A 23988-nucleotide genomic window follows, 5' to 3' on the forward strand; every position below is an offset into this window, starting at 1 on the left:
TTAGCTCGACTTGATGGAGGGGCGATCCCGCGAACTTGGAATGCCATCCACCTAAAGAAATACTATCAATGATCCACTTGTAAGGCCTGGAAGGCCACTTTCTATGTATAAATAAAAATCAAATGTTTCTCTTTATTTGCAAGTGTGATTTTAAAGTAACCACGAAAGACCCTTTCCCAGTTACTTGGGGGGCATATGGTACCTGGATATAACCAGGTCTCCTTAACGACTTGGATGTTGATTCTTATCTATGGATAAGGGTTAACACGAACTAAGTCCTATCCTGGTTTTAACCAGGTCATAAAACTTAGAAGTTAACTAAAATTTATTGACCGTGGTTCTTCTTTAAAGAGCTCGGGATATGGATCAAAGTTGATGCGAACTAAGTTTTCAAAATAAGTTCCTGGTTTTAACCAGGTCATAAAACTTAGAAGTTAACTAAAATTTATTGACCGTGGTTCTTCTTTAAAGAGCTCGGGATATGGATCAAAGTTGACGCGAACTAAGTTTTCAAAATAAGTTCCTGGTTTTAACCAGGTCATAAAACTTAGAAGTTAACTAAAATTTATTGACCGTGGTTCTTCTTTAAAGAGCTCGGGATATGGATAAAAGTTGACGCGAACTAAGTTTTCAAAATAAGTTCCTGGTTTTAACCAGGTCATAAAACTTAGAGGTTAACTAAAATTTATTGACCGTGGTTCTTCTTTAAAGAGCTCGGGATATAAATAACGGTTAACTCGAACTAAATTTATAAAAATAAAGAGATGAAGCGTAGCCAAAGGCATGAAAAAAATATATAAGTCGAAATTGCAAGGCAAATCGTCTCGAGGTGGAAGCACCTCATGAAAAAATTACAAAGACAAAATAAAATAGTGCAAAATGCTCAAAGGGAAGTGTCCTAAGCCCCATCAGTTGGCCCTTTGGAGGTCGCGGTCTCACCCTGCTCCGCCACGACGGAGGCCTCTCCAATCTCCGAGGGAGGTACCTCTTTGTTTAGCCGGGCTTGGAGCTTCGGCAGCAAAAAAGCCCAGAGGTCCGGCGGCATGAAAGAAAAGTCCGCATCCGGGTTGTGGGCCAAGCAGTGGTAGAACAAGTCTTGCATGGACTGCTCCGAGACGGCCCGCTCGGCTTCCAAAGCAGCTTCCATGGCAGTCTGGGCCTCGGTCTTCGCTGCCTCAAGATCTGCTCGCGAAGTGGCAAGGGAGGTTTTAAGTTCTCGGTTCTCGGAGCGGCTCCTCTCTAGCTCGGCCTTCGAAGCCGCCAGCGCATCTTTCGCCGCCTGAGCTTCCTGAAGGGCGGCCTGGCGCTCAGCCTCCATCTCCTCGAGCTGAGCCTTGGTCCTGGCGATACCTCGATGAGCGGCAGCAATGCCCTGCAAGAAAGGAATGATAAGTTGGCTAAGTGGAGAAACAAGGCATTGTGTAAGTGTTACAGCTTTAAAAGAGTGGGGCAGATTACCGTTAGGGTCATGTCCAACGAAGACTCTATGACTTGGACCGGGCTCGTTGCTTCGATAGCCCGGAGATCCTTCTCTTTGAGCTTGTAGAAGCGGCTGACGGCATAGCTCGCTGACTCATACACCGTCCCCCGGAATGCTTCTGGGATCCTTCCAAGATCCTGGGGGTCGACCGGGATTCGTACGTCCGGAGTCCCGACCTCCAGTACCACGTTCTGGGTGGCTGGTGGAGACCGCTGGGGCGGCGGGGGCATGTGCCCTGCTCGGGCAATAGGGAGGATCGCTCCCTCGACCTGGGATGGCGGGGTCTTTTCCTTCTCCTTAGCTGGGGATTTAGTGGAGGCACCGGCCGCGCTTTTGGACTCTCGGAGCCTTTTCAACCTTGGCCCTGCTGGGGGATTCCCGCCGAAGACCATGCCCCGCAGATTACCTCCGGGCTGAGACATCTCTTCTGCCAAGGACAAAAAACATGGTTATTGCAGGGTAGCAATCATACAGAAACAGAAGCGAAAGTTTAAAGGCAACAAGTAAATGAATGCTAAGGGAGCCCTACCACCCGAGCTGGAAGAACCTAAGGCGATTATCTCACGAACTGGCGTAGGTTCTAGGTCCGGTTCTGACTCGGGGCTGGACTCCTCTACATACTGCCTAAGCCCCGGAGCATAGATGCCCCTCTGGAGCGACGGCCACGTGCGTAAGTTGGTCCCATACTCCTAAAAAATGATCGACCTAAAAGCTAGGGTGTTATCTACTACTACGGTTCCCCTAGGCCGACTCTCTTGGTGATCCAGCACGAGCCGGTCAACACAATGGAGGAGGAGCGTATCCAGGTCCGGGTTCCTCCCGTGACGATGGACGATCTGCCTAGGATTGAACCTAGCCAGCCGGGGGTCTGCAGTGGCCCTATCTACATTCTTAAATAAGTAAGGGTTACCTTGGCCGGAAGGACCCGCGGCTGCTCCGGATTGGAACCTCTCCTCGCCCATCCTCTGGGCGACCTCCAAGGTCCTTTTCCTGTTCATCACGAGAGGAACCTCGTCGCCCTCCTCCTCACCTTCGTCGTCGGCAATCTCCTCCACGACGGTCGGTCGGTTGTCGCGAGCTGGGGGCGGCCCCCGGGGCCTCTTCAAGTTCAAAGTCTGATTTGGGAAAATCAGCTTGCAGTATACCATCGTCTCGTCCGTCACGAGCGCGCGATAGTCTTTCTCACTGGGGGGAAAGCTCGCCAGTGTTTCGTATTGACCCCCGAGGGTCGCAGATTTTTCAGTCCTCGCGTAGATGGCTGCATGATTGGGTGAAATCAGAAGTGGAATAAGGGAGGAGCTAAAACAAAATAACCCTTAAAAGGCGGGCTAAGGTCAAGGATCACTTACGAGGGCGATTAAAGTAATGATGATCGCAGTTGCGGAACCCAGTTGACATGAAGAACTGGTCCTTGAAGTCATTCGGGTGGCTTGGCAGCTCGATGACCGCCGCCGTATTAGGGAAACGGGTTAAGTAATAGAACCCGTCGCCTCGCCCCCGCTGGTTCGGGCTGGCTTTGAGGCAAAAGAAGTATAGTATGTCGGCAAGAGTAGGGACCTCCCACTCATGCCTCTGAAATAAATACCTCAACCCCGCCAACAGACGGTAGGAGTTGGGAGGGAGCTGAAATGGGGCCAACCCCACATAATTCAGGAAATCAGCAAAGTACTGATCCAGGGGGAGGAAGGCCCCTGCCTTGAAGTGTTCACCGCTCCAGGCCGCGAACGACTCGTCGAGCGGCGTGCAGCTCCGCTCACCCTCCGCAGTAGGTCGGGCAATTACGGAGGCCCTCCCCAGGGGAATGTTGTGGTTGATGAAGATTTTGGTGATCTTTGCCTGATCGGTTATCTTCGAGACGATTCTCTCCGCCTCAAAAAACGCGTCGGGGGCAACCTCGACCTGTTTTTCCACGGCCAGCCCAAAGTGGGGAATCGGCGAGCTAGGCACCACCGCCTTTCCTTTCTCTTTCTGGGAGGCCGAGCTTCCCACGTTCTTCTGGGGCAGATTCCTCTTCGGGGCCATCTGGTCGCCTATCGAACAAAAGAAACACTTTAGAAAAGGCGACCCAAGCAGGAGGACGAAGCAATTATTCGTTACACGAGCTGAGGTAAGCCCAGCCCGGGGAGAGTGGAACCACGCGGTACAATGAACACGCGCCTATGCCCTTAACAGATCCCCGATTACTCGGAATTCGTGTGTCAGGGGGTTCAGAGTAAAAACTTGCCTTGGGGGGAAAGTTTTAGCAGGCAGAACGTTGCAAAACCGCTTTTGAGGCGTATTCCCTAAGCTACCTGGTTTTGCACCCAAAATTCCTAAAGATCCTACCTAGAAATGGTTCCTGAAGGAGCATTTTGAAACCCATGCCCCAAGGCGATTTCCTACAATAAGAGTGCCCTAGTCTAAAAAGGGCTGTCACCCTCCATATCCACGCAACCCAGAAACCCCATGCATGCGACTACAGTAAAAGTTTTCTTACCTAAGCTACAGTAGCATATTTTCAAAATGGACAGGGTCAGAAAACTTACAGTGTATTGCTGGGTGATGGGCGAGAGTGTTGCGTTGGTGGGGGCTTCGTCGGTGCACTGGCTTCCAAAGCTTTGGAGAAACTTGTGCGCCTAAGCTTCCTGAACAAGGAGAGTGAGGGCAGCAGAGATGAGGGTTTCGTTCTTCGGAAGGTCAGAGAAAGAATAAGAAAATTTGAGAATTTTTTCAATGAAAGGGTGGCCCGTGCGTAGGGTGGCCACCCCCTTTTATACCAGGAAAGGATCATGTGTAGAAGACCCTTGGGTGACCCTAGTGAGGGATCCGAGGCCTTCCACTCGAAACATGAAGCGACGGCTGGGCAATAGGCTAGGCCATTAAATGCGGTTCTCGTAAAACGTACCGTCGCCACCCACAACGTTCCACGTGTCAGACGCCTGCGAAAAGAATGGAATGTGAAGGGTTGTGGGGAAAGTCTGAAAGCCCCTATTGTGGTCTCCTATATATGACATCACGTACCACGAGCAGGAGCTTGGGGGGCAGATGTACGCCCTGGTTTTCCCACGGGCTGATTAGAAGGTTGTGCCTCGGATTAATCAAGTTTAGTCCGAGGCGCCACAGACCGGGGATATTAGCTCGCCCAAATTGCCCAGAATCAGAAGGCCGAAGGTCAGATCAGGGGAGAAGCTCGTATTACGAGCTTCTCATGGCACGAGCTGCCCGTGAAGCTCTGACCCTCTACGAAGTCAACACACGCAAGATAAACGTGCATATATCTGTCATCACGTGTCCGATATCCCCCTGACTTCTCGGACACGCAGCAAGAACGTGCGTATCAGACACCCACAGCTGGATTGGGCCGTGCGGCCCATTATCTCCTTCCATGCTGATTAGACCACACTTATGTGTCAGGTTTAGGAATTAATCATGAATGTCACAGAGTTGATATGACAAATGGTAAGGTCACGGGATGACCTCCCTACCAACTTCCAAGTGCCTTCTCCTATAAATATGGAGACCCTGGGAGTTGATAGGGGTTGGAAAAAATAGTCTTTGAAGAACTATATACTTTGTAAACCAAATACCCAGAAGATATCAATAATATTAACTAGTGGAATAGAAGGATTTTAACCTTCGAACCACTTAAAAAAAGTGTCTCGAGTCACCTAGTTCATCCTATAAGATTTCATATCTGTGACGGTTCTACTTTCAGTACTAATCCCTTTCTCTTCTTCTCTTAATTACCTGTTGGCGAAGAACCGCGTCAACAATATTAAACTCATCAATTCATACATTAATAATTTCAACAATTTGAGTTTTATTTTCACTAATATTTAACCATCAATACAAGTAACACTATTTCTTTTTTCATCTATTTTTCCTAAACAAATTTTTATATAAACTTCCTAAGTTAGCACCATTAATATCATAGTAACCAAGCTTTCATTAAAAAATATTAAATATTTAGAGTATTATAAATATATATATATGTATAAATATATAAAATATAATAACTCACATCCCAAAATCTAATATCTCCATCAAATAAATTAAAAAGATCACACACTTTATAAATTTCAATGAACAATTTATGAGTTGCATTTTTAGGTTTAGATTATTACTAAAAATATATATATACAAAAAAAAACATCAAGTGCGGGCTGGACCTTCTTTATATTATTGCAACTCGTACCTGACCCATCTCGTGGCGGGATGGGTTCAACCCAACCTAATTTCAACAAGTTTTTTAATTGGCAGGTTCAAAGCGAGCGGATTTTGATGAGTTTGGCGGGTGGGGCAGATTGACGATTTTTTTTGTGAACCTCTAGTAGGTGGTGGTTCTTGTGAAACTATTTTGTCCTTTATGAATAGTGTGACTCATGCATTGATAACTTATGTTGTTACTGGTTTGATTCTTGTCATTGATTTATCAATTCTCCTATCAGTTGATTTGAGTAAATGAAAGTTTTTTCCTTCAAAAAAAAAGAAAAATATATCTGCTACATCCAAAGGCTTGTGAAAATTTCCCTTATGATAAAGATTAGTGTGAAACTAAATTTGTGTTCGAAAAAAAAATGCACACGAGTGATTGTGTGTACGCAAAATTTATCACACATTCAAAATTCTTAAATAGAACAAAAGAAAAAAGAAGACTTTACTACATCTGACTTTGGTCGGTTGCCCGGCCCATTGTCAGCTATCATCTCAGAAACCCTAACTATCTTCCACTCCTCTGAACCTCGTCTCCGTACTCATGGCGAGGAAGCGAAAACTAGAGTCTAGATCCAACGATCCTAACCAACCTCCCAAAAAGCACCAACAACAACAGGTCATTGAGGAGCCAAAGTATCCTGAGGAAGAAGAGTACGAAGAAGTTGAAGAAGTGTACGAAGAAGTTGAAGAAGAAGAGGAGGAAGAGGAGGAGGAAGAAGAGGAGGAGGAAGACGACGATGAGGCTGATGAGGAAGAAGACGACGAGCAGGAAGGTGCTATTAAATCAAGCCCCGCCGCCAATCATGTTAAGCGGAAGGTTGAGTCGACGTCCGCGTCAGGTAGGGCCGGTGATGATGATGATGCGGAGGAGGAGCAGATTCAGAAGCTTCTAGAACCGTTCAGCAAAGAACATCTTGTGAATCTGCTATGCGAAGCAGCGGACAAGCACCCGGACGTGGCGGATCGGATTCGGAAGGTCGCTGATGAGGACCCGGTCCACCGTAAGATCTTCGTCCACGGTCTTGGTTGGGACACCAACGCAGAGACCTTGAAGAACGCATTTATACAATACGGCGAGATCGAGGAATGCAAGGCTGTCTGTGATAAAGTCTCAGGTAAGTCCAAAGGGTATGGCTTTATTGTCTTTAAGAAACGGGGTGGGGCGCGTAGGGCACTGAAGGTGCCTCAGAAGAAGATTGGTAATCGGGTGACGGCATGCCAGCTTGCTTCAATTGGCCCAGCTCCAGCCCCTGGTGCTGGGGTTTCGGCAGCAGTCCAGTCGGCGCAGCTGCAGACGCCGGCTTCTGAGTACACGCAAAGAAAGATTTATGTGAGCAATGTTGGGGCGGAGCTGGATCCACAGAAGCTGCTTACATTCTTTTCCAAGTATGGAGAGATTGAGGACGGGCCATTGGGGATCGATAAGCATACAGGGAAGCCTAAAGGGTTTTGCTTGTTCGTGTATAAGACGGTGGAGGGTGCGAAGAGGGCTCTTGAAGAGCCACACAAGAATTTTGAAGGCAACATTTTGCATTGCCAGAAGGCAATTGATGGTCCTAAGCCGGGCAAGTCCCAACAACACAATCACCATCACCATAACCATAGCCAAAACCCAAACCAACATGGTGCTCAGTTCCAGAGAAATGAAAATACGGGGTTTGTTGGTGGGACTGCAGCGGGGACGGGGCACTTGATTGCCCCAGGTGGAACTGGGCTTGGATTCAACCAGGGAGCTGCGGCGGCTCAGGCATTGAACCCCACACTTGGGCAAGCGCTGACTGCGTTGCTGGCAAGTCAGGGTGCTGGTTTGGGGTTGACTAACTTGTTTGGGACGTTGGGGGCCAGTGCCGCTGTGACCCCAGGAATAGCAGGAGCAGGTCATGGAATGCAGGGTGCTTATGGGAATCAAGCTAATATGAGTCCTGGTATGATTGGAGGATATGGGAATCAAGGGGGAATGCCGGGTGGATACCCGAACCAGCAGATAGGGCAGGGGGGCCCTGGGAGAGGGCAGCACGGCGGTCAATATGGTGGTGCTTCAACATACATGGGGAACTAGGCGAGCCAGGTATTGTAGATGTACTTTACTAGGTGATTTTTGATCGGTCATTTTAACTTTTTTCTTCCAAGTAAGAACAAGAATTGAATAATCAAAGAAAAGTCTAGGTAATCATATGATTTATATTTAAAAAATAATTAAGTGCTTATAAATCTTGTTTACAGATAGTATGTAAGCATATTCTTTTAAAACTTTGCCTTAAATTCCCATAAACTTCCCTAGTTACATTCGGAAGCTGTGATAGTAAGTACAAAATTTTGAAATATATTCGCTAATAATAAACTAATGACGTAGTACGTACCACAAGTTAGCTAGTTAAGAGTATACCTTTTGCATCACATAATTGAATTTATAATATATTTATACGTTAATTTATTTGACTAGAAGGATGCTCAAGTATCATATATCTCCTTGCAATATATCTATATATGTATATGTGTGTGTTTATATGTATGTATATAAATGCATTTGCATATTATGATTTGTTTGTTATAAAACATAGTTAGCTATTTGTAAAGTAGAATTCTGCAACTTTTTTGCTTATTTTTTAAAAAGTATTCAACGCTAAATACACTACGGGATAATACAAGGAGGATTTAATGAGTATTGTAGTGTATCTTTCTGGCGCAAAAGTTCATTTGAAGGAGGGAGGGGCCTTGTGCTCAAAGTTTATGTCTACAGAAGTTGTGACTTTAGGATAGTAATTGTTGGAATATTTGACTCCATCAAGTTAATGATCATCCAGACCCACAAAAGTGAGTTTCAATTGATTATTAAGCCTTGTGGGAGCTTTATGAAGAGTTCTGTTGATCTATTAGGTGTATGGTTGATGTTCATTCATTTCGTTTCTTTAGGTGTATATTGTCTTCCAAATTTAATTTTTGGCTGTGCCTTCATTGATCATTTTAGTTTGGTGAAGTCTAACAAGGATATTTGATATTGATCTCTACCTGGAAGATTGGCTTGTTGTTTAGCGGATCTAATTTGTGCAAGAAAATTTTGACGGAACATTTTATAGAAAGGCAACAGGTTTTTCTTGGGTATCATTGGCAGTGCGCAATATGTTCTGAATATTATCTATTCAGAAAGTTGAAAATTATTTCTAAACCATTTTCAGTTTGTACACTTTTGTAGATTAGGTCATTGCTGCCTGTGGAGGCAGCTTGCACACCTTGGTTTAAGGTTTTACAAGTTTAATGTAAACCTGATTCTGATTTCATGGAAAAATGATTACTGTGAAGCCAATAGTCTAATTGATAGCTTTGGGACTTCTGTGTCTTCATGAAGGACTATATGTTCTTTTAAAAACTATTTTTAGCAAATATTCAAAATTCAAATTGTTTTTATAGATCTCACTGTTTATCATACTTTTTAATTAGTACACAGTGGCTTGTCGGCATTCAATTGGTGAATGTATAATTTTTTTCATCAATTGAAACATGATAAATCACAGGCACATATGATGTTAAAAAATTAGGATAAGGCTTCACATCTTTAGCATTAGTCTTTTTATAAACTATTGTTTTGTCGCTACTAATCATATTTGCATTTTATGCATGCATGTACTGAAATGAAACGTTTTAAAAGAGTATTGGTTTTGAAATCATTTGGTTTTTTGAAATTGTTTCTTTACGGTTTTTTATTCAATGTGCAGATCCCTCATAGGTGCATCAGTCTTTTTGTACTGGTATGCTGAATCTTCTGAAGTTTAAGGAGCTGATGGTTATTGCAAAGAGCAGAATCTTAAAAATCTTAAATGAAAATTCTATTTTCATCATTTCATTTTCCTCCTCTCCTTAAAAAATAATTGTAGTTTTCTCTTGTTTAAAAGCTGAACCATTTCAGTACTTTCAATTTGTGTACTCTTTAAGTTATTGAGCTTGAACAAAAAATGCTTTTAAAAAATTTCAATGTCGTGTTTTAAATAAGTTTTATATGAGATTTGTTTTCTTTGGTAATTAGTTGTTTTAAGTTTATTAATCAATTTTTTCTCTCGGTCTTGTTTTTTAAATTGTTCGATGCAATTTGTTTAACATCACAAGTATTCAAATTTTGATTTGACTCGACCTCTTTTGACAATTTTATGTAAATTGTATTTCTCAGTTCTAGAGTGGAACTTTACGGTTCACTTCTTTTGTGACCACATGGTTTTTATGTTTGAAATGTCCCAGTGAAGTTTTAACATGTTAACAAGTCTGAGATGATCCTCGCTTGTTGCTTGTGCCCTCAATTTGCTTGAAGGACGGACCTATCTTTTGGCAAGGTATATAATATTGCCAACTGAGTTGGCTTTAATTGCTAGTTTTGTAGTAACAGTTCTGTCATTTTGCTTGTTAGCTACTTGCGTTGGATATCTTAACTTCTGAAGGTTTATTATGCTGAATTTCACTGATCGCTTCTCTAATTCTTATTCTGAAAGAGTAAAATCTCACTGACAAGTTTTACTCTGAAATTCCATGTATTGTGTGATTGCAGATATATTTTATTTTTTTATGTAACTTGTCAAAGTTGTTTTTGCCCAAATAGAATGGTTGCATGGGTTGAATTAGTGAGGGTTGGTATGGTGTTATTCTCTTTGCAAAGAAGTCTCTGAGTTGTGATGTATGATTTAAACTCTTGGCCATGATGTAACCTCATAGTCCAACAACTAAAACCGGAAATTTCATGTCATAATCATCATAACTTAGTAATTTTTTTTAATATGCTAACATCATAAGTTACTATCTCAATTATATGATAATCTCAATTTCTTTGGACAAAAATACTTCTGATATTTAAACACTTGTTTTATCTTTTAGTTTGAACTTTCTCTAACGTCTCTCATTCTAATCTTGTAGATCTCAAAAAAATATTAAAATTAAAAAAAAAACCTTTTGAAATGAATATTTGAGTGAAAAATTATAAACTTTTAAAGTTTTCATCAAATTTCAGTGCAGAGTATCAAAATTGCATTGAAAAAGTATTATTTTGCCAAATAATTAAGTTTTCATGATTGCATCACAAGAGTATCGAAACAGTAATTATTTTCTATTGAAACATCGATTTTGTATTGAAAAAATATCGTTTTGGCATAAAAAAAATGAGTTTTCATAATTACATCGCAAAAAAATTGAAACACTATTGATTTTGCATTAAAACATCATTGGTTTTGTATTGAAAAGCCATCAATTTGGTTAAAAAAATAAGTTTCATAATTGCATCATAAGAGTATTGAAACACTATCGATTTTGATTCGAAAAAATATTGTTTTTAAAAAAAAACCAAGTTTTCATGATTGCATCCTAAGAGCATCGAAACACCATTTCGATGCTCTTGCGATGCAATCATGAAACTTAATTTTTTTTTGCTAAAACCATATTTTTTCGATGCAATTTTGTTGCAAAATCGATGGTGTTTTGATGTAAAATCGATAGTGTTCCGATGCTCTTGCAATGTAATCATGAAAAAAAAAAATTTGCCAAAACAATGCTTTTTTTATGCAAAATTGATAGTGTTTCGATGTTCTTGCAATGCAATAAAAAAAACTTGTTTTTTTGTTGCCAAAATGATGCAATTTCGATGCTCTTGCGATGTAATCATAAAACTTAATTTTTAGTCAAAACGATACTTTTTCGTTGAAAAATTAATAGTGTTTTGATACTTTTGCAATGCAATCATGAAATTTTATTTTTTTTGTCAAAACGATAATTTTTTGATCTAAAATTGATGATGTTTCGATGCCATTGGGATGTAATCATGAAAACTTGATTTTTTGCTAAAACTATGATTTTTCGATACAAAATTGATGATGTTCTTACAATGCAATCATGAAAACTTGATTCTCTGCCAAAACAATGCATTTTTGATACTCTTGCGATGCAATCATGAAACTTAATTTTTGGCTAAAATTGATGGTGTTTCAATGCAAAAATTATGGTGTTTCGATGCAAAATCAATGATGTTTTGATGCTCTTGCGATGCAATCGTGAAAACTTGTTTTTTGGCCAAAACGATGCATAATCGATTGTGTTTCGATGCTCTTGCGATGCAATCATGAAAATTTGTTTTTTTTCTTTCTAAAACGATGCTTTTTCGATGCAATTTTAATGCTTTTGCGATGCAATCATGAAACTTGATTTTTGGCCAAAATTATACTTTTTCGACGGAAAATTATTACAATTTTGATGCAAAATTGATGGTATTTCGATGTTTTTGCGATGCAATTATGAAAACTTTTTTTTTTTTTTTGCCAAAACGATTTTTTTATTTGATGCAAAATTGATGTTTTTTAGATGCAAAATTGATGTTTTTTCGATGCAAAATTGATAATGTTTAGATGCTTTTGCGATTCAACCATGAAATTTGATTTTTGGCTAAAACAATGTTTTTTCGATGCAATTTCGATGCTCTGCACTGAAATTTGAAGAAAACTTTGGAGGTTCATATTTTTTCACTCAAATGTCCGTTTAAGATGATTTTTTTAAAAATTTTGGTATTTTTTCAAGATCTTCAAGATTTGAATGAGAGAGAGAGAGTGAAAGAGTGATGCAATGAAAGACGCTAGAGAGAGAGTTCGGACTAAGAGAGAAAATGAGTGTTTGAATGTTAGGGGTATTTTTGTCCAAAAATTAAAATTGTCATATATATTGAGATAGTAACTTATGTTGGCTTATTAAAATATTTCACTAAGTTATCATACATATAATATGAAATTTCCATTTGTTTATTATTAATAATAATAATAATTATTATTATTATTATTATTATTATTATTATTATTATTATTATTATTATTATCTCCAGACAAATATTTAATGTTTTGGAATTGTGATTGATATATACTTAAAAGACTTTTTTTTATATATAAAAATCTCACCCCAAACCGAGGGAGTCATTCATTAGAAAATAGTAACTTACACTAATACAGTTCAAACAGACAACAAACTAGAAGAGAGAATAAAAGCCCCAGAACTAGCATTTAACCAAACTAAAACATAACATAATAACTGAAACAACAAAGACAATTAACCATACTAAAACATAACATAATAGCTGAAATAAACAAAGCAAAAGGATTGTCTGTTATGGAGGATAGCAAGCCTTGTAATCATTGAAGATCTCATCATCGCTTCGTCCAATCTACTTTACCAACCCATTGATTATTCCTAGCAACAACGGTCAGGTTGTGCGCTGCAAAATTAGTTTCTCTTGGGATTTTAGTTACTTCCCAAAGCTTTATTTTGTGGCAATGAGTTCTGAATTGAGTCGCCAACTCCTCCAGTTTGGCTGCTTTCATTGCTCCCTTATCCTCAAAGGATTCAACCGCCCAGGCATAGGCACTCTTGAACTCAACTGCTTTGAGATCCAAATTCGCTGCTACTCTTGGTTCCAGAATGAGCGCATAAGCCTCTGTCAACATTGGATCCGTTTGAGGAGCTTTGTCAACCACAACATGGATTATGTTGCCTTCGCTGTCCCGGCCAAGAGCCGCCAGGTACGTTCCAACTTCTGTAATAGCCACATTTGTTGAGAAGCAAACCCAGTCAAGGGGGGATTAGACCAACAAAGTTCTTGCTCCATTTCATGCAAAGCACCCCATTCCTGAATGTGTCTGCTCACCAACCCACAAAGTTTATCTAAGGGCATAGGGGATTCATCATGAATGACTAAGTTTCTTTTCCTCCATATCACATAAACTATTGTTGAAGCTCTTAATATGAGGTCGTTGAAGGAAAGCATGGAATGTCTGTTAGAACCATTAGCAAGGAATTGGAACCTCTCCTTCCAACTGGATAAACTCAACCTTTCATCGCTTAGGCCCCAAGAATTCAGAAACCACAGTTTTGCGGAGATTGGGCACAACCAAAATAGATGGAAAGTGTCCTCATCCGCTTGGTTACAAATGCTGCATTTCGTATCACTGATATGCATGAAACCTGCTAGATTTACCTTATATGGAAGGGCATCTATAGCAATCTGCCACCACAAGATCTTATGTCTCTCATGGATCTTGCTTTTCCAAATTTGGAGCCATGTGTTGACGCGGTTTTTCGCCAACAATGTATTACGTAATTAGCTGGAATAAACTAGTGCTTAAGGATAAACCGTAATAAGAATAATAACTCTTAAGGATGCTTATAATGATATAGTAAGAACACTCGTTCCTTTTTTACGTGGTTTGGAGGCTAAAATCCCCCTAGTCCACGAGCCGATATTATTATTGTATCTCTGTCTTGGTATTTATAGGAGAACCATCCCAGGATAAGTGCAGGGGTCATCATTTGGATACCCATCCTATATGTGACCTGTCTTGCACAAATGATGAATATTACAATATATATTAAGGTATGGTCTAATCATTAGGTAAAATTGATCATGGGTCGCCTGGCATAATCGGACATGTGATGTTTGATCGTGCACGTTTATGTTACGTGTCCGAGAATTCAGGGATAACGGACATGTAATGTCTGGCCACGCACGTTTATAAATAACGTATATAGGTTTATAAAGACTCCTGGACATGCCAGGTTGTCAGAGTACTACGACCTAAACATAACGCCAGCTCGTGCCCAGGAGGCTGTATTTTATATCCATCTCCAGCTCGTCCCTTAATGCTTCGTATTCCTTAGATCGTGTTATTACCAGGGGAGTCGTACTGCCTTCGCAGAGGAAATATCAACTTGTGGGTCCCTTAGTACTGTTCTTAGCTGTATAAAAGACTCGGGCTGAATATCAGGGTGTACATTTGCCCCCCAAGTCCCTGCCCGTGTCTTGTGACGTCATTCTCTGACTGACACGGTGGGGACTTTTAAACTTATGTTGCGATTACCCATGTTGGCTCATTACTTGAGTACTGGACACGTGGAACGCAGTGATTGGCGTCTGTTCGAGTTTCGAGGATTGCATTAAATGGCCTGGCCACCTTTTTTGCCACCGTTTAATCTTTCGAAACATGACCCTCGCATCCCGCATTAGCTTGATCGGACGGTCCACGTTTCTTTAGGCCTATTACATATAAATAGGGCTGGCGATTTTCAGCATTCATCACCTCTCATTTGAAACTTTTCCTAATTTTCTCTCTTCTAAACTTCAAAAACCCTTCTTCATTTTCTCATAAAATCCCAGAAATCTGCCACTGAAACCTTCAGAAACCCAGTGACCAAGGACCTTTTCAAGAGCTCTCCTTCTACGTTGCTCATTCCTTTCGTCGAAGAACACACTGTAAGTTTTCTATTTTACTGGAACTTTTCTTTTACTGGTTTTGTGTGTTTCTCTTCTTTCTTTATCATGCTAATCTGCACTTCACCGTAACTAGCATTAGGTTGTTCCCACACGTTTTTGGTACATAGGTTTCGGTTTAGGTTTATTGAGTAGGTCCTAAAATATATCTAGGATTGTGATATTTATAAACTGGGTAAATCTTTGGGTAATCCTTGGGTATTTTTTAGAAAATACCCATTCGACATGTAGAAGATGAAAGGCTTTTAGGGTTTGACATTAGGTTGCTTAGGGGCTACGCTTCTTGGGCAGTTTTGCTCTAAACTGATCCCTAAGGAGGTAGTGGCCTGATTTTCTGACACACGGATCCCTAAATACCAAGGGTCTGCTCGGAAACCTAGGCGCGTAGCATAGGTAGCGCGTGGCACCATATCGCGGGCTGAGGTTGAATCAGCTTGTGTGTTAGAATCCTTAGCCTTTCTTTGTTATTTCTTGCTTGTATAAAAATTATACGTCGCCCACTAAGAGTTCCATCGTTCTTGTTCGATAGGGAAGCTAATGGCACCCTAGAAAAGCGCGCCCAAAAAGAACGTCGCTGGCTCGTCAACCCAGCAAATCCACAAGGGAAAGGAGGTCGTCCCTGATTCCCCCATTCCTCAATTCGGCCCCGTGGTGGAGAAGGAGGTCGCGGTCGGACCTAACGCATTTTTCGAGGCCGAGAGGATAGTCTCCAAAATAACGACCCAAGGAAGGGTTAACAAGATCGTATTGTCCCACAACATCGAGGTTGGGAAGGGTGTTCTCATCGCCCGACCTCCCTTTGAGGGGGAGAGGAGCTGTGCACCACTCCAGGACGATTTCGCGGCTTGGAGTGATGAGCACCTAAAGGTCGGGGCCTTCCTCCCCCTCGATCAGTACTTCGCTGACTTCCTCAACTACATGAAGTTGGCACCATTCCAGCTCCCCCCAAACTCATACCGACTGCTGGCGGCGCTGAAGTACCTCTTCCTAAAGCAGATGTGGGATGTCCCCACCCCTGCGGATATCTTGTATTTCTTCTGCCTCAAAGCTAGCCTGGGCCAACGGGGACGAGGCGACGGGTTCTACTATCTGACCCGCTTTCCGAACTCACCCGCAGTCATCGAGCTGCCCAACCACCCCAACGACTTTAAAGATTAGTTCTTTATGTTGAATGGGTTTCGAAACTGCGAGCTCCGGTACTTCAACCGTCCTCGTAAGTCTCCTTTCCTTTCTTAGCTGGGAGAATTATTCTTTTCATACTAGATTTTCTCACGTGTATGCTAACTAGAGTATCTTCGTGCATCCATTTTTGCGAGGACGGCCAAATCAGTGACCCTTGGGGGTCAATACGATACCCTGGCGGGGCTTCCACCCAGCGAGAAGGATTACCGCCAGCTCGTGTCTGATGACACGATGCAGGCGTGTAAATTAATTTCTGAAGGGCAGACTTTGGCATTGAGGAGGACGCGAGCTAATTTCCCGATAGCCCGCGAGCCAGTGCCCATTCCAAAGGGAAACGCTGCTGCCGATGACAGCGAAGAGCAAGAAGAGGGCGAGGTGCCGCTCGTGCAAAAGAGGTGAGCTCCTGAGGACGCTCGGAACCCTGACGCAGACTGAGCTCTATAGGGGGCAGCAGCCGGTCCCTCCGGCCAAGGTAACCCATACCCTTTTAGGGATCTAGATAGGGTTGCCGCCGACCTTAGGCTAGTTAGGTTTAACCCCAACCAGCTCGTACATCACCACCCTAAAGACCCTGCCTATAACACAACATTGCTTCAGTGTGTGGATCAATTAGTGGTACGGTACGACATGGGCCGTCCAAGAGGAACCGTAGTCATAGACAACACTCTATCTTTTAGGTCAGCCCTTTTTGAAGAGTATGGGACCAACCTTAGGTCGTGGGACTCCCTGCGCCATGGGATTCTCGCCCCTGGACTTAGGCAATGTGTAGAGAGCTAGAACCTGAGCCTGAACCTCCCCTAATCCAAGAAATTGTAGATCTAGGCTCTCTCTCTCCTGTAATGGTTCCGAGGCCGGAGGTCGTGGCAATAGACTCCTCCTCTAGCTCGAAGGGTAGGACTCTAATATCTTACACATGCATACATAATGTAGACTAATGAGTTTGTACACATACTGACGTATTTCTCATCTTTTTCAGGTGAGGAGATGGCACAACAAGGGGAACCTGATATCCGCGTGATGTTTCAGGAAGGGAGATCCAGCTCGGGTCCCCTTGTGAAGAAACTCCGGCCCACGTCAAAGAAGACGCCTCCCCCGGCTGCAACTGTTTCCAAATCCCCGGCCAAGGGGAAAGGCCCGGGCTCGGGAGCTCCATCCACCGCAGCCTAGGAGAAGAGGGGTCCGACTGCACCTCTTCCTCGATTTCCCTCAGCCCCTACTCAGGACCAAGAAGCACCAACTGGTCCCCCAGCTCCGATAGTCCCTGCTGCCACCGTACTCATCCTGGTCTACACCCAGGATCTGGAGCAAATTCCAGACACTTTTCAGAGGACTGTCTACGAGACGGCGAACCACGCGGTGGATCATTTTTATAAGGCTAAGCCAACGGACCTGAGGGCGATCGAGGAGAGGAGCTCGGAGAATGATATGGAATCCGATCTGGGGATGAACCTCACAGTAAGTTGACTTTCCTTGACCTAACATGTTCCTTTTGATCTTTATCCTGGTATGTGCCTAGCTGTTTTCTTGCTTTTTGCAGGCGGTCTTGGCTCAACATCGCAGCATAGCTCGGGCCAGGGCCAGGAATGACGAGCTTAAGGCCGAGCTCCAGACCGCTCAGGCCGCCCTGACTGCGACCCAAGCTGCCCTCGTTGCCGCTCAACAAGGCGAACAAAGCGCCAAGGTTGCCCTGACGGTAGCTCAAGCAGGCGAGCAGGCTGCAAAGGTTGCCTTAACCGCGGCTCAAGAGGGCGAGCAGGCTGCCTCGGCTGCCCTTCAGGCCGAGCTCGTGGGGGCCAAGGCCAAACAGCTGGAGGCCGAGGCTGCTCTTCAGGAGGAAAAGAAGGCCTTGACCTCCTCCATGGAGAGCATGTTGTACCATTGCTGGGCCTTCAACCAGGACGACAACTTCTCCTTCACGGCCTCCGAAGCGTGGGGGCACTACCTCGAGAAGTTCAAGGCTCAGCTTCAATAAGAGCTGTCGTCTGAGACCGGGGAGGCCTCTGCCACTGGCGAGCAAGAGACCAAGGAGGTGACATCCTCAGAGCGCCCTGGAGGGTCTTAGTTTTTATTTGCCTTAATTTATTTTACATGTTTTTTTTTTTTGTAAACATTTAGTACGAGGTTATTTTCCTCGAGACAATTTATCTATAATTTCAGTATTTATTTTTTATTTATTCCTTGATTTCCTTATCATGCTTCATGACTTTCACGTTTAAAACCTTAGGAAATGACCCTTAGGTCGAGATAGATACTTTAATTTTGGTCGTAACCAAAAATGATGATTTATATCCTACTTGTTAAGTATCAGGCCTTGGACCCGGTTCTATCCTGGGTTTTTAATTAAAAACTTAGTTCGCGTTAGTTTTATCGACACCTCTTTTTTTTTAGAAAAAACAGGTTAATCAATTTTACCAACTTCTAAGTTTCGGAACCTGATCGTATCCAGGATATTTAATTAAAACTTAGTTCGTGTTAGTTTGATTGACACCTCGCGTTTTTTAGAAAAAACACTGGTTAATCAATTTGACCAACTTCTAAGTTTCGGAACCTGGTCGTATCTAGGATATTTAATTAAAACTTAGTTCGTGTTAGTTTTATTGACACCTCGCATTTTTTAGAAAAAATACTGGTTAATCAATTTTACCAACTTCTAAGTTTCGGAACCTGGTTCTTGGGTTATATGCGCCCCAAGTAAGAAGGAAGTGGACTTTCTGGGTTACTTTGGATCAATGCTACCATCCGAACTAACACGCAGATGAAACCATACAAAGATACAAAAAAATACACAATGACTCTCCTATTTCTTAAATTACAAAGCTTTTATAATTGAGTCTTACATAGATAGGTGGTACAATCATTGATAGTACTTTTTTAAGTGCATAACATTCCAGGTCTGTGGAACTGTTTCTCCATAAGTTGAGCCAATTTGAAAGTTCCCTCCTGTATGACTTCCACTATCTGATAGGGCCCTTCCCAACTCGAACCCAAGGCACCATCTTTGGGGTCCTTGCCTGCTAAAAATACCCTTCGGAGTACCAGGTCGCCTAAACCAAAGATAAGCTTCTTGACCTTTGAATTAAAATAACGAGTGATTTTTTGTTGATAATGCGCGAGCCGTAGCTATGAATCTTCTCGTTTTTCACCAATTAGGTCGAGGAACGTGCTGAGTAATTTGTCATTCCGCTTCTGGCTTAAGGTCTGGAGCCTATGCGTGGTTATCTTTGTTTCGACGGGAAGGACGACCTCACTCCCGAAAGTCAGGGAGAACGGGGTGTGCCCCGTAGAATTTCGGTGAGAGGTCTGATACGCCCATATGACCTGTGGGAGCTGCTCGGGCTAGACTCCCTTGGCCTCGTCTAACCTCTTCTTAAGACTTGCTTTGAGAGTTTTGTTTACGACATCGACCTGCCCGTTGGCCTGCGGGTAGACCACCGAGGAGAAGCTTTTAATTATGTCGTGACTTTCACAAAATTCGGTGAAGAGATCACTATCGAACTGGGTTCCATTGTCTGATACAATCTTTTTTGGCAATCCGAACCGGCAAACAATATTCTTGACTACAAAGTCGAGAACCCTTTTTGAGGTGATTGTTGCCAAGGGCTCCGCTTCTGCCCACTTTGTGAAATAATCGATGGCCACTACTGCGTAGCGAACTCCTCCTTTTCCTGTGGGCAGGGCTCCAATTAAATCGATTCCCCACACCGCGAATGGCCATGGGGATGATATCATTTTCAACTCGACTGGTGGAGCTCGGGCGACTGTGGCAAATTGCTGGCACTTGTCACACTTTTGGACATAGGAGATGGAGTCCTTTGATAACGTGGGCCAAAAGTTCCCCTGCCTTAATATCTTTAAGGCCAGGTTTTGCCCCCCAGAAGCCTTCATGCCCCTCCTGCAAAATAGTTTTGGCTTCCTCTGGCAGAACACACCGTAGAAGAGGCAAGGAATGACCACATCGGTACAGCATCCCGTCTATGATTGTATACCTTGGAGCTTGATAGAGTATTCTCCTCGCGTCTTTTCGCTCATCAGGCAATTTCCCTGTCGTAAGATACTCTATTATGGGAATCATCCAGGTCGGCCTGATATCGATCATCTCGACCCCCATCGCGCTTTCTGCCACGCTCAGACTTTCCAAGAATTCCACTGGTACTATGCTCAGAGTCTCGGCTTCTTTGGAGGCAGCGAGTTTAGCCAAAACGTCGGCATTGACGTTCTGCTCGTGAGGGATCTGCTCGACTAAGCCATATTCAAACTCGGATAGCTCCTTCTTTACCTTGGCCAAGTAAGCCGTCATCTTGGTCCCCCGTGCTTGATATTCCCCAAACACTTGGTTTACCACGAGCTGGGAATCGTTGTAGCATTGGACAGCCCAGGCCTTCAATTCCTTCGCCACTCTAAGCCCGGCCAATGAGGCTTCGTTGTTGGACGCTATGAATTCGAACCGCAGCGCAGAGTGGAAATGATGCCCTTATGGGGATATCAAGATGATCCCAGCTCCGGACCCGTTCTTGTGAGATGATCCATCCACGAAGATTCTCCATAATTCCTGCACCGGTTCTCTCAAGGGCTCCTCCTGGAATCCAATGCATTCGGCCATGAAATCAGCCAAGGCTTGGCTTTCGATCGTAGTTCGGGGTATGTACAGTATCTCGAACTAGCTGAGCTCGACTGCCCATTTCAACAGACGTACTGATAACTTGGGTTTCTGCAGCACCTGCCTTAAAGGTTGATCGGTCATGACGTGGATTGAATGGCATTGGAAATACGGCCTAAGCTTCCTGGAGGCCGTAATAAGGTAGAACGCCATCTTTTCCATTAGAGGATATCGAGATTCTGCTCCGAGAAGTCTTTTGCTTATATAATATATTGGCTTTTGAACTCGGTCCTCCTCCCGGACCAGCACGGTGCTGGCCACACTTTCTGTCACAACTAAATAAAGGAAAATGGGCTCCCCTGCCATTGGCTTAGACAACACTGGTGGCTCGGCTAAATGTATCTTTAGATCGAGGAAAGCCTGCCCGCACTCATCAGTCCATTGAAACTTTTTGTTACCCCGGAGCAGGTTATAGAATGGCAAACACTTGTCGGTGGACTTAGAAATAAACCGATTAAGGGCTACCACTCTTCCTGTCAGACTTTGGACATCTTTATGCGACTTGGGTGAAGGCATTTCTAGCAGCGATCTGATTTTGTCGGGGTTCGCCTCTATCCCCTTGGTCTTGACTATGAATCCCAGAAATTTTCTCGACGTCACTTCGAAAGTACATTTATGGGGGGTTTAACCTCATACTATACTTCCTTAGAATCCCAAAACATTCCTTCAGATCGGAGACATGGTTATCGGCAGTTTTTGACTTGACCAGCAAATCATCAACAAACACTTCCATGTTTTTCCCGATCTAATCAGCAAACATTCTATTGACCAATCTCTGGTAGGTCGCCCCAACGTTCTTCAGCCCGAAGGGCATGACTTTATAACAATACACGTTGGTTGGAGTCATGAAGCTAGTATGCTCCTGGTCTGCGGGGTTCATAGCGATCTGGTTATATCCAGAGTATACATCCATGAAGGACATGAGCTCCGCGGTGGCATCCACCAATTAGTCAATTCTTGGCAAGGGGAAACAATCCTTGGGACAAGCTTTGTTCAAATCAGAGAAATCGATGCAGGTTCGCCATTTTCCATTTGGCTTTGGGACCAGGACAGGATTGGCGACCCAGATCGGGTATTTAGCCTCGCGAATAAAACTACAATTCAAAAGCCGAGCTACTTCTTCTTACAAAGTCTCAGCTCGGGTTGTACCTAGACGCCTCTGTTTCTGGGTTTTCGCAGGCATGCTTTTGTCCAAGTTAAGGGTATGCATGATGACACTCGGACTAATCCCTACCATGTCTTCATGGGACCAAGCAAAAACATCGAGATTTTCTTGCAAAAATTTTACTAGCTCCACCTTTCTTTCAACGTCAAGGTTTTTCTCGAGCTTAACCACCCTCGAGGCATCCTTGGGGTCGATGTTTACTTCTTCGAGGTCTTCAATAGCCTGGAGCTTGGATCTATCTTCGCCTATTTGGGGATCAATATCATCGCTCGAGGTGGTGCCCATACCACCGACTTGCTGAGGTTCTTCCATCCCCAGGATCAACTCTGACTTCCAGGGATTCCTTACCTCCATCCTGCACGGCCATCGTCTGCTGCCTGGGTTGTGATTTTCCCTTCATAGAAATGCTATAGCATTCCCTGGCAGCAAGCTAATCGCCTCGGACAGTACATATTCTCGTGGATGAAGGGAATTTGATCACGAGGTGGCTGACAAAGTTATGGATTCGAATGCCATCAGCGTGGGCCTACCCAAGATTGCATTGTATGCGGTCGGACAATCGACGACCACAAACTCGAGCAACTTGGAAACAGTTCGTGGTCCCTCACCCAAGGTTATCACCAACTCGATTGTTCCGATAGTTGACGAGCCTTCGCCGGAAAACCCATACAACATCATGGAGGTTGCCTTCAGCTCGGTCACCGACAATCTCATTTTCTTCAGTGTGGACCTGAATAGCAGGTTCACAGAACTCCCATTATCAACCATTGTCCGCCTAACTCTCCGATTGGCGAGTTGGACGGTTATGACCAGATGGTCGTTATGCGGGAACTGGACATGACTAGCGTCTTCTTCAGTAAAATTGATTGGTTGTTTCTCCAATCGTGTTTGTTTAGACAAACACTGCTCTGGGACAAACTCAACTCCATGGTGAGACCTCAACTCATTGACATACCTCTTCTGGGCATTTTTGCTCGTGCCTGCTAGATGAGGGCCTCCCGAGATGGTGGTTATCTCTCCTCCTATTATCGGAGGAGGGATGTCCTGATTCACCTGGGCTCCAGTCTGATTTGTGGGAGCTTCCGGAGCTGATTGAATGTTTTGCCCAGCAAGTTGATTAGGAGTGATTCGATTCCGGGCATACTGAGCCAGGGGACCGGCCCTAATGAACGTCTCGATCTCATCCTTCAAATGCCTGTAGTCATCGGTGTTGCGACCAATGTCATTGTGGAATCAACAGAATTTTGAAGGGTCCCTCTTCACCCTTTGATTTTTTAGAGGCTCCGGCTTCTTCCAATCTTGGTCTAGAGACTACCAGTTCTCCTGTTGGCAATAAAGTCTGAAAACCCCTAGAATACAAAATACTAGGTCTACAAAGCTGATCAATCACCCTAGCAGATACAAATGAGTGAGTAGCACCCGAATCAATCAATGCAGTATACAAAGAACCGGCGCTAAAAATCTGACCTGTCATAACTGAGGGGCTGGCCTCCGCCTCAGTCTGAGTCAAAGTGAAAACCCTAGCAGGAGCGAGGCTGTCTCCCTGCTTTGGCTCCTCTTTCTTAGCTTGTGGGCAGTCTTTCTTCAAATGGTTGACGCTTCCACAAATAAAACATGCCCTAGTCCGGCACTCGCCCTGATGTCGTCGCCTGCATCGGGGACACATCGGAAAGTTCCTCCAATTATCATTTCCGCCCTGACGGCCACCAATAGAACCGCTAACCCTCCTATCAGAACCATAAGGAACAAATGAATCTGGTACTCTTCTTTTCTGCTCACTGGGACCACTGCCCCGACTAGGCCCAGAAGAAGGAGGCGCCGTCCTCCTGGTATCGCGCCTAGCAGCGCTATCCTTCCAGATCTGATCCTCAGCTCTCTCTGCAGTAAGGGCTTTATCCACTACCTGGGCATAGGTAGTAGTCTCCATGTTTAAGGTAATACTCACATCGCGGGCGATCATCACGTTCAATCCCTGAATAAACCTATCTCTCCTGGCCGCATCAGTCGGCACTAAATCTGGCGCAAACTTCGCC

General features: G+C 43.7%; 2 protein-coding genes across 2 annotated transcripts; both read left to right on the forward strand.

The window, feature by feature from the left end:
- Window positions 1-6092: 6092 nt before the first annotated feature.
- LOC133803782 (UBP1-associated protein 2A-like) lies at window positions 6093-9691 on the forward strand. The gene is made up of 2 exons (XM_062241902.1): window positions 6093-7742; window positions 9388-9691. The coding sequence occupies exon 1, from the start codon at window positions 6216-6218 to the stop codon at window positions 7731-7733; it is 1518 nt and encodes a 505-aa protein (XP_062097886.1). The 5' UTR covers window positions 6093-6215; the 3' UTR covers window positions 7734-7742; window positions 9388-9691.
- Window positions 9692-17310: 7619 nt separating this feature from the next.
- Window positions 17311-18307, forward strand: LOC133803792 (uncharacterized). The gene is made up of 2 exons (XM_062241909.1): window positions 17311-17588; window positions 17671-18307. The coding sequence occupies exons 1-2, from the start codon at window positions 17559-17561 to the stop codon at window positions 18103-18105; spliced, it is 465 nt and encodes a 154-aa protein (XP_062097893.1). The 5' UTR covers window positions 17311-17558; the 3' UTR covers window positions 18106-18307.
- Window positions 18308-23988: the final 5681 nt, after the last annotated feature.

The sequence above is a fragment of the Humulus lupulus genome, chromosome 1, assembly GCF_963169125.1.
Source record: "Humulus lupulus chromosome 1, drHumLupu1.1, whole genome shotgun sequence".
Classification (NCBI taxonomy): Eukaryota; Viridiplantae; Streptophyta; class Magnoliopsida; order Rosales; family Cannabaceae; genus Humulus; species Humulus lupulus.

Excerpts from the sequence above, each read along its gene's own strand:
- LOC133803782 (XM_062241902.1), top strand. The coding sequence starts at position 6,216 with ATGGCGAGGAAGCGAAAACTAGAGTCTAGATCCAACGATCCTAACCAA.
- LOC133803792 (XM_062241909.1), top strand. The coding sequence starts at position 17,559 with ATGGAATCCGATCTGGGGATGAACCTCACA. Across the intron at positions 17,589-17,670 it reads ATCTGGGGATGAACCTCACA|GCGGTCTTGGCTCAACATCG; the intron begins GTAAGTTGACTT and ends TGCTTTTTGCAG.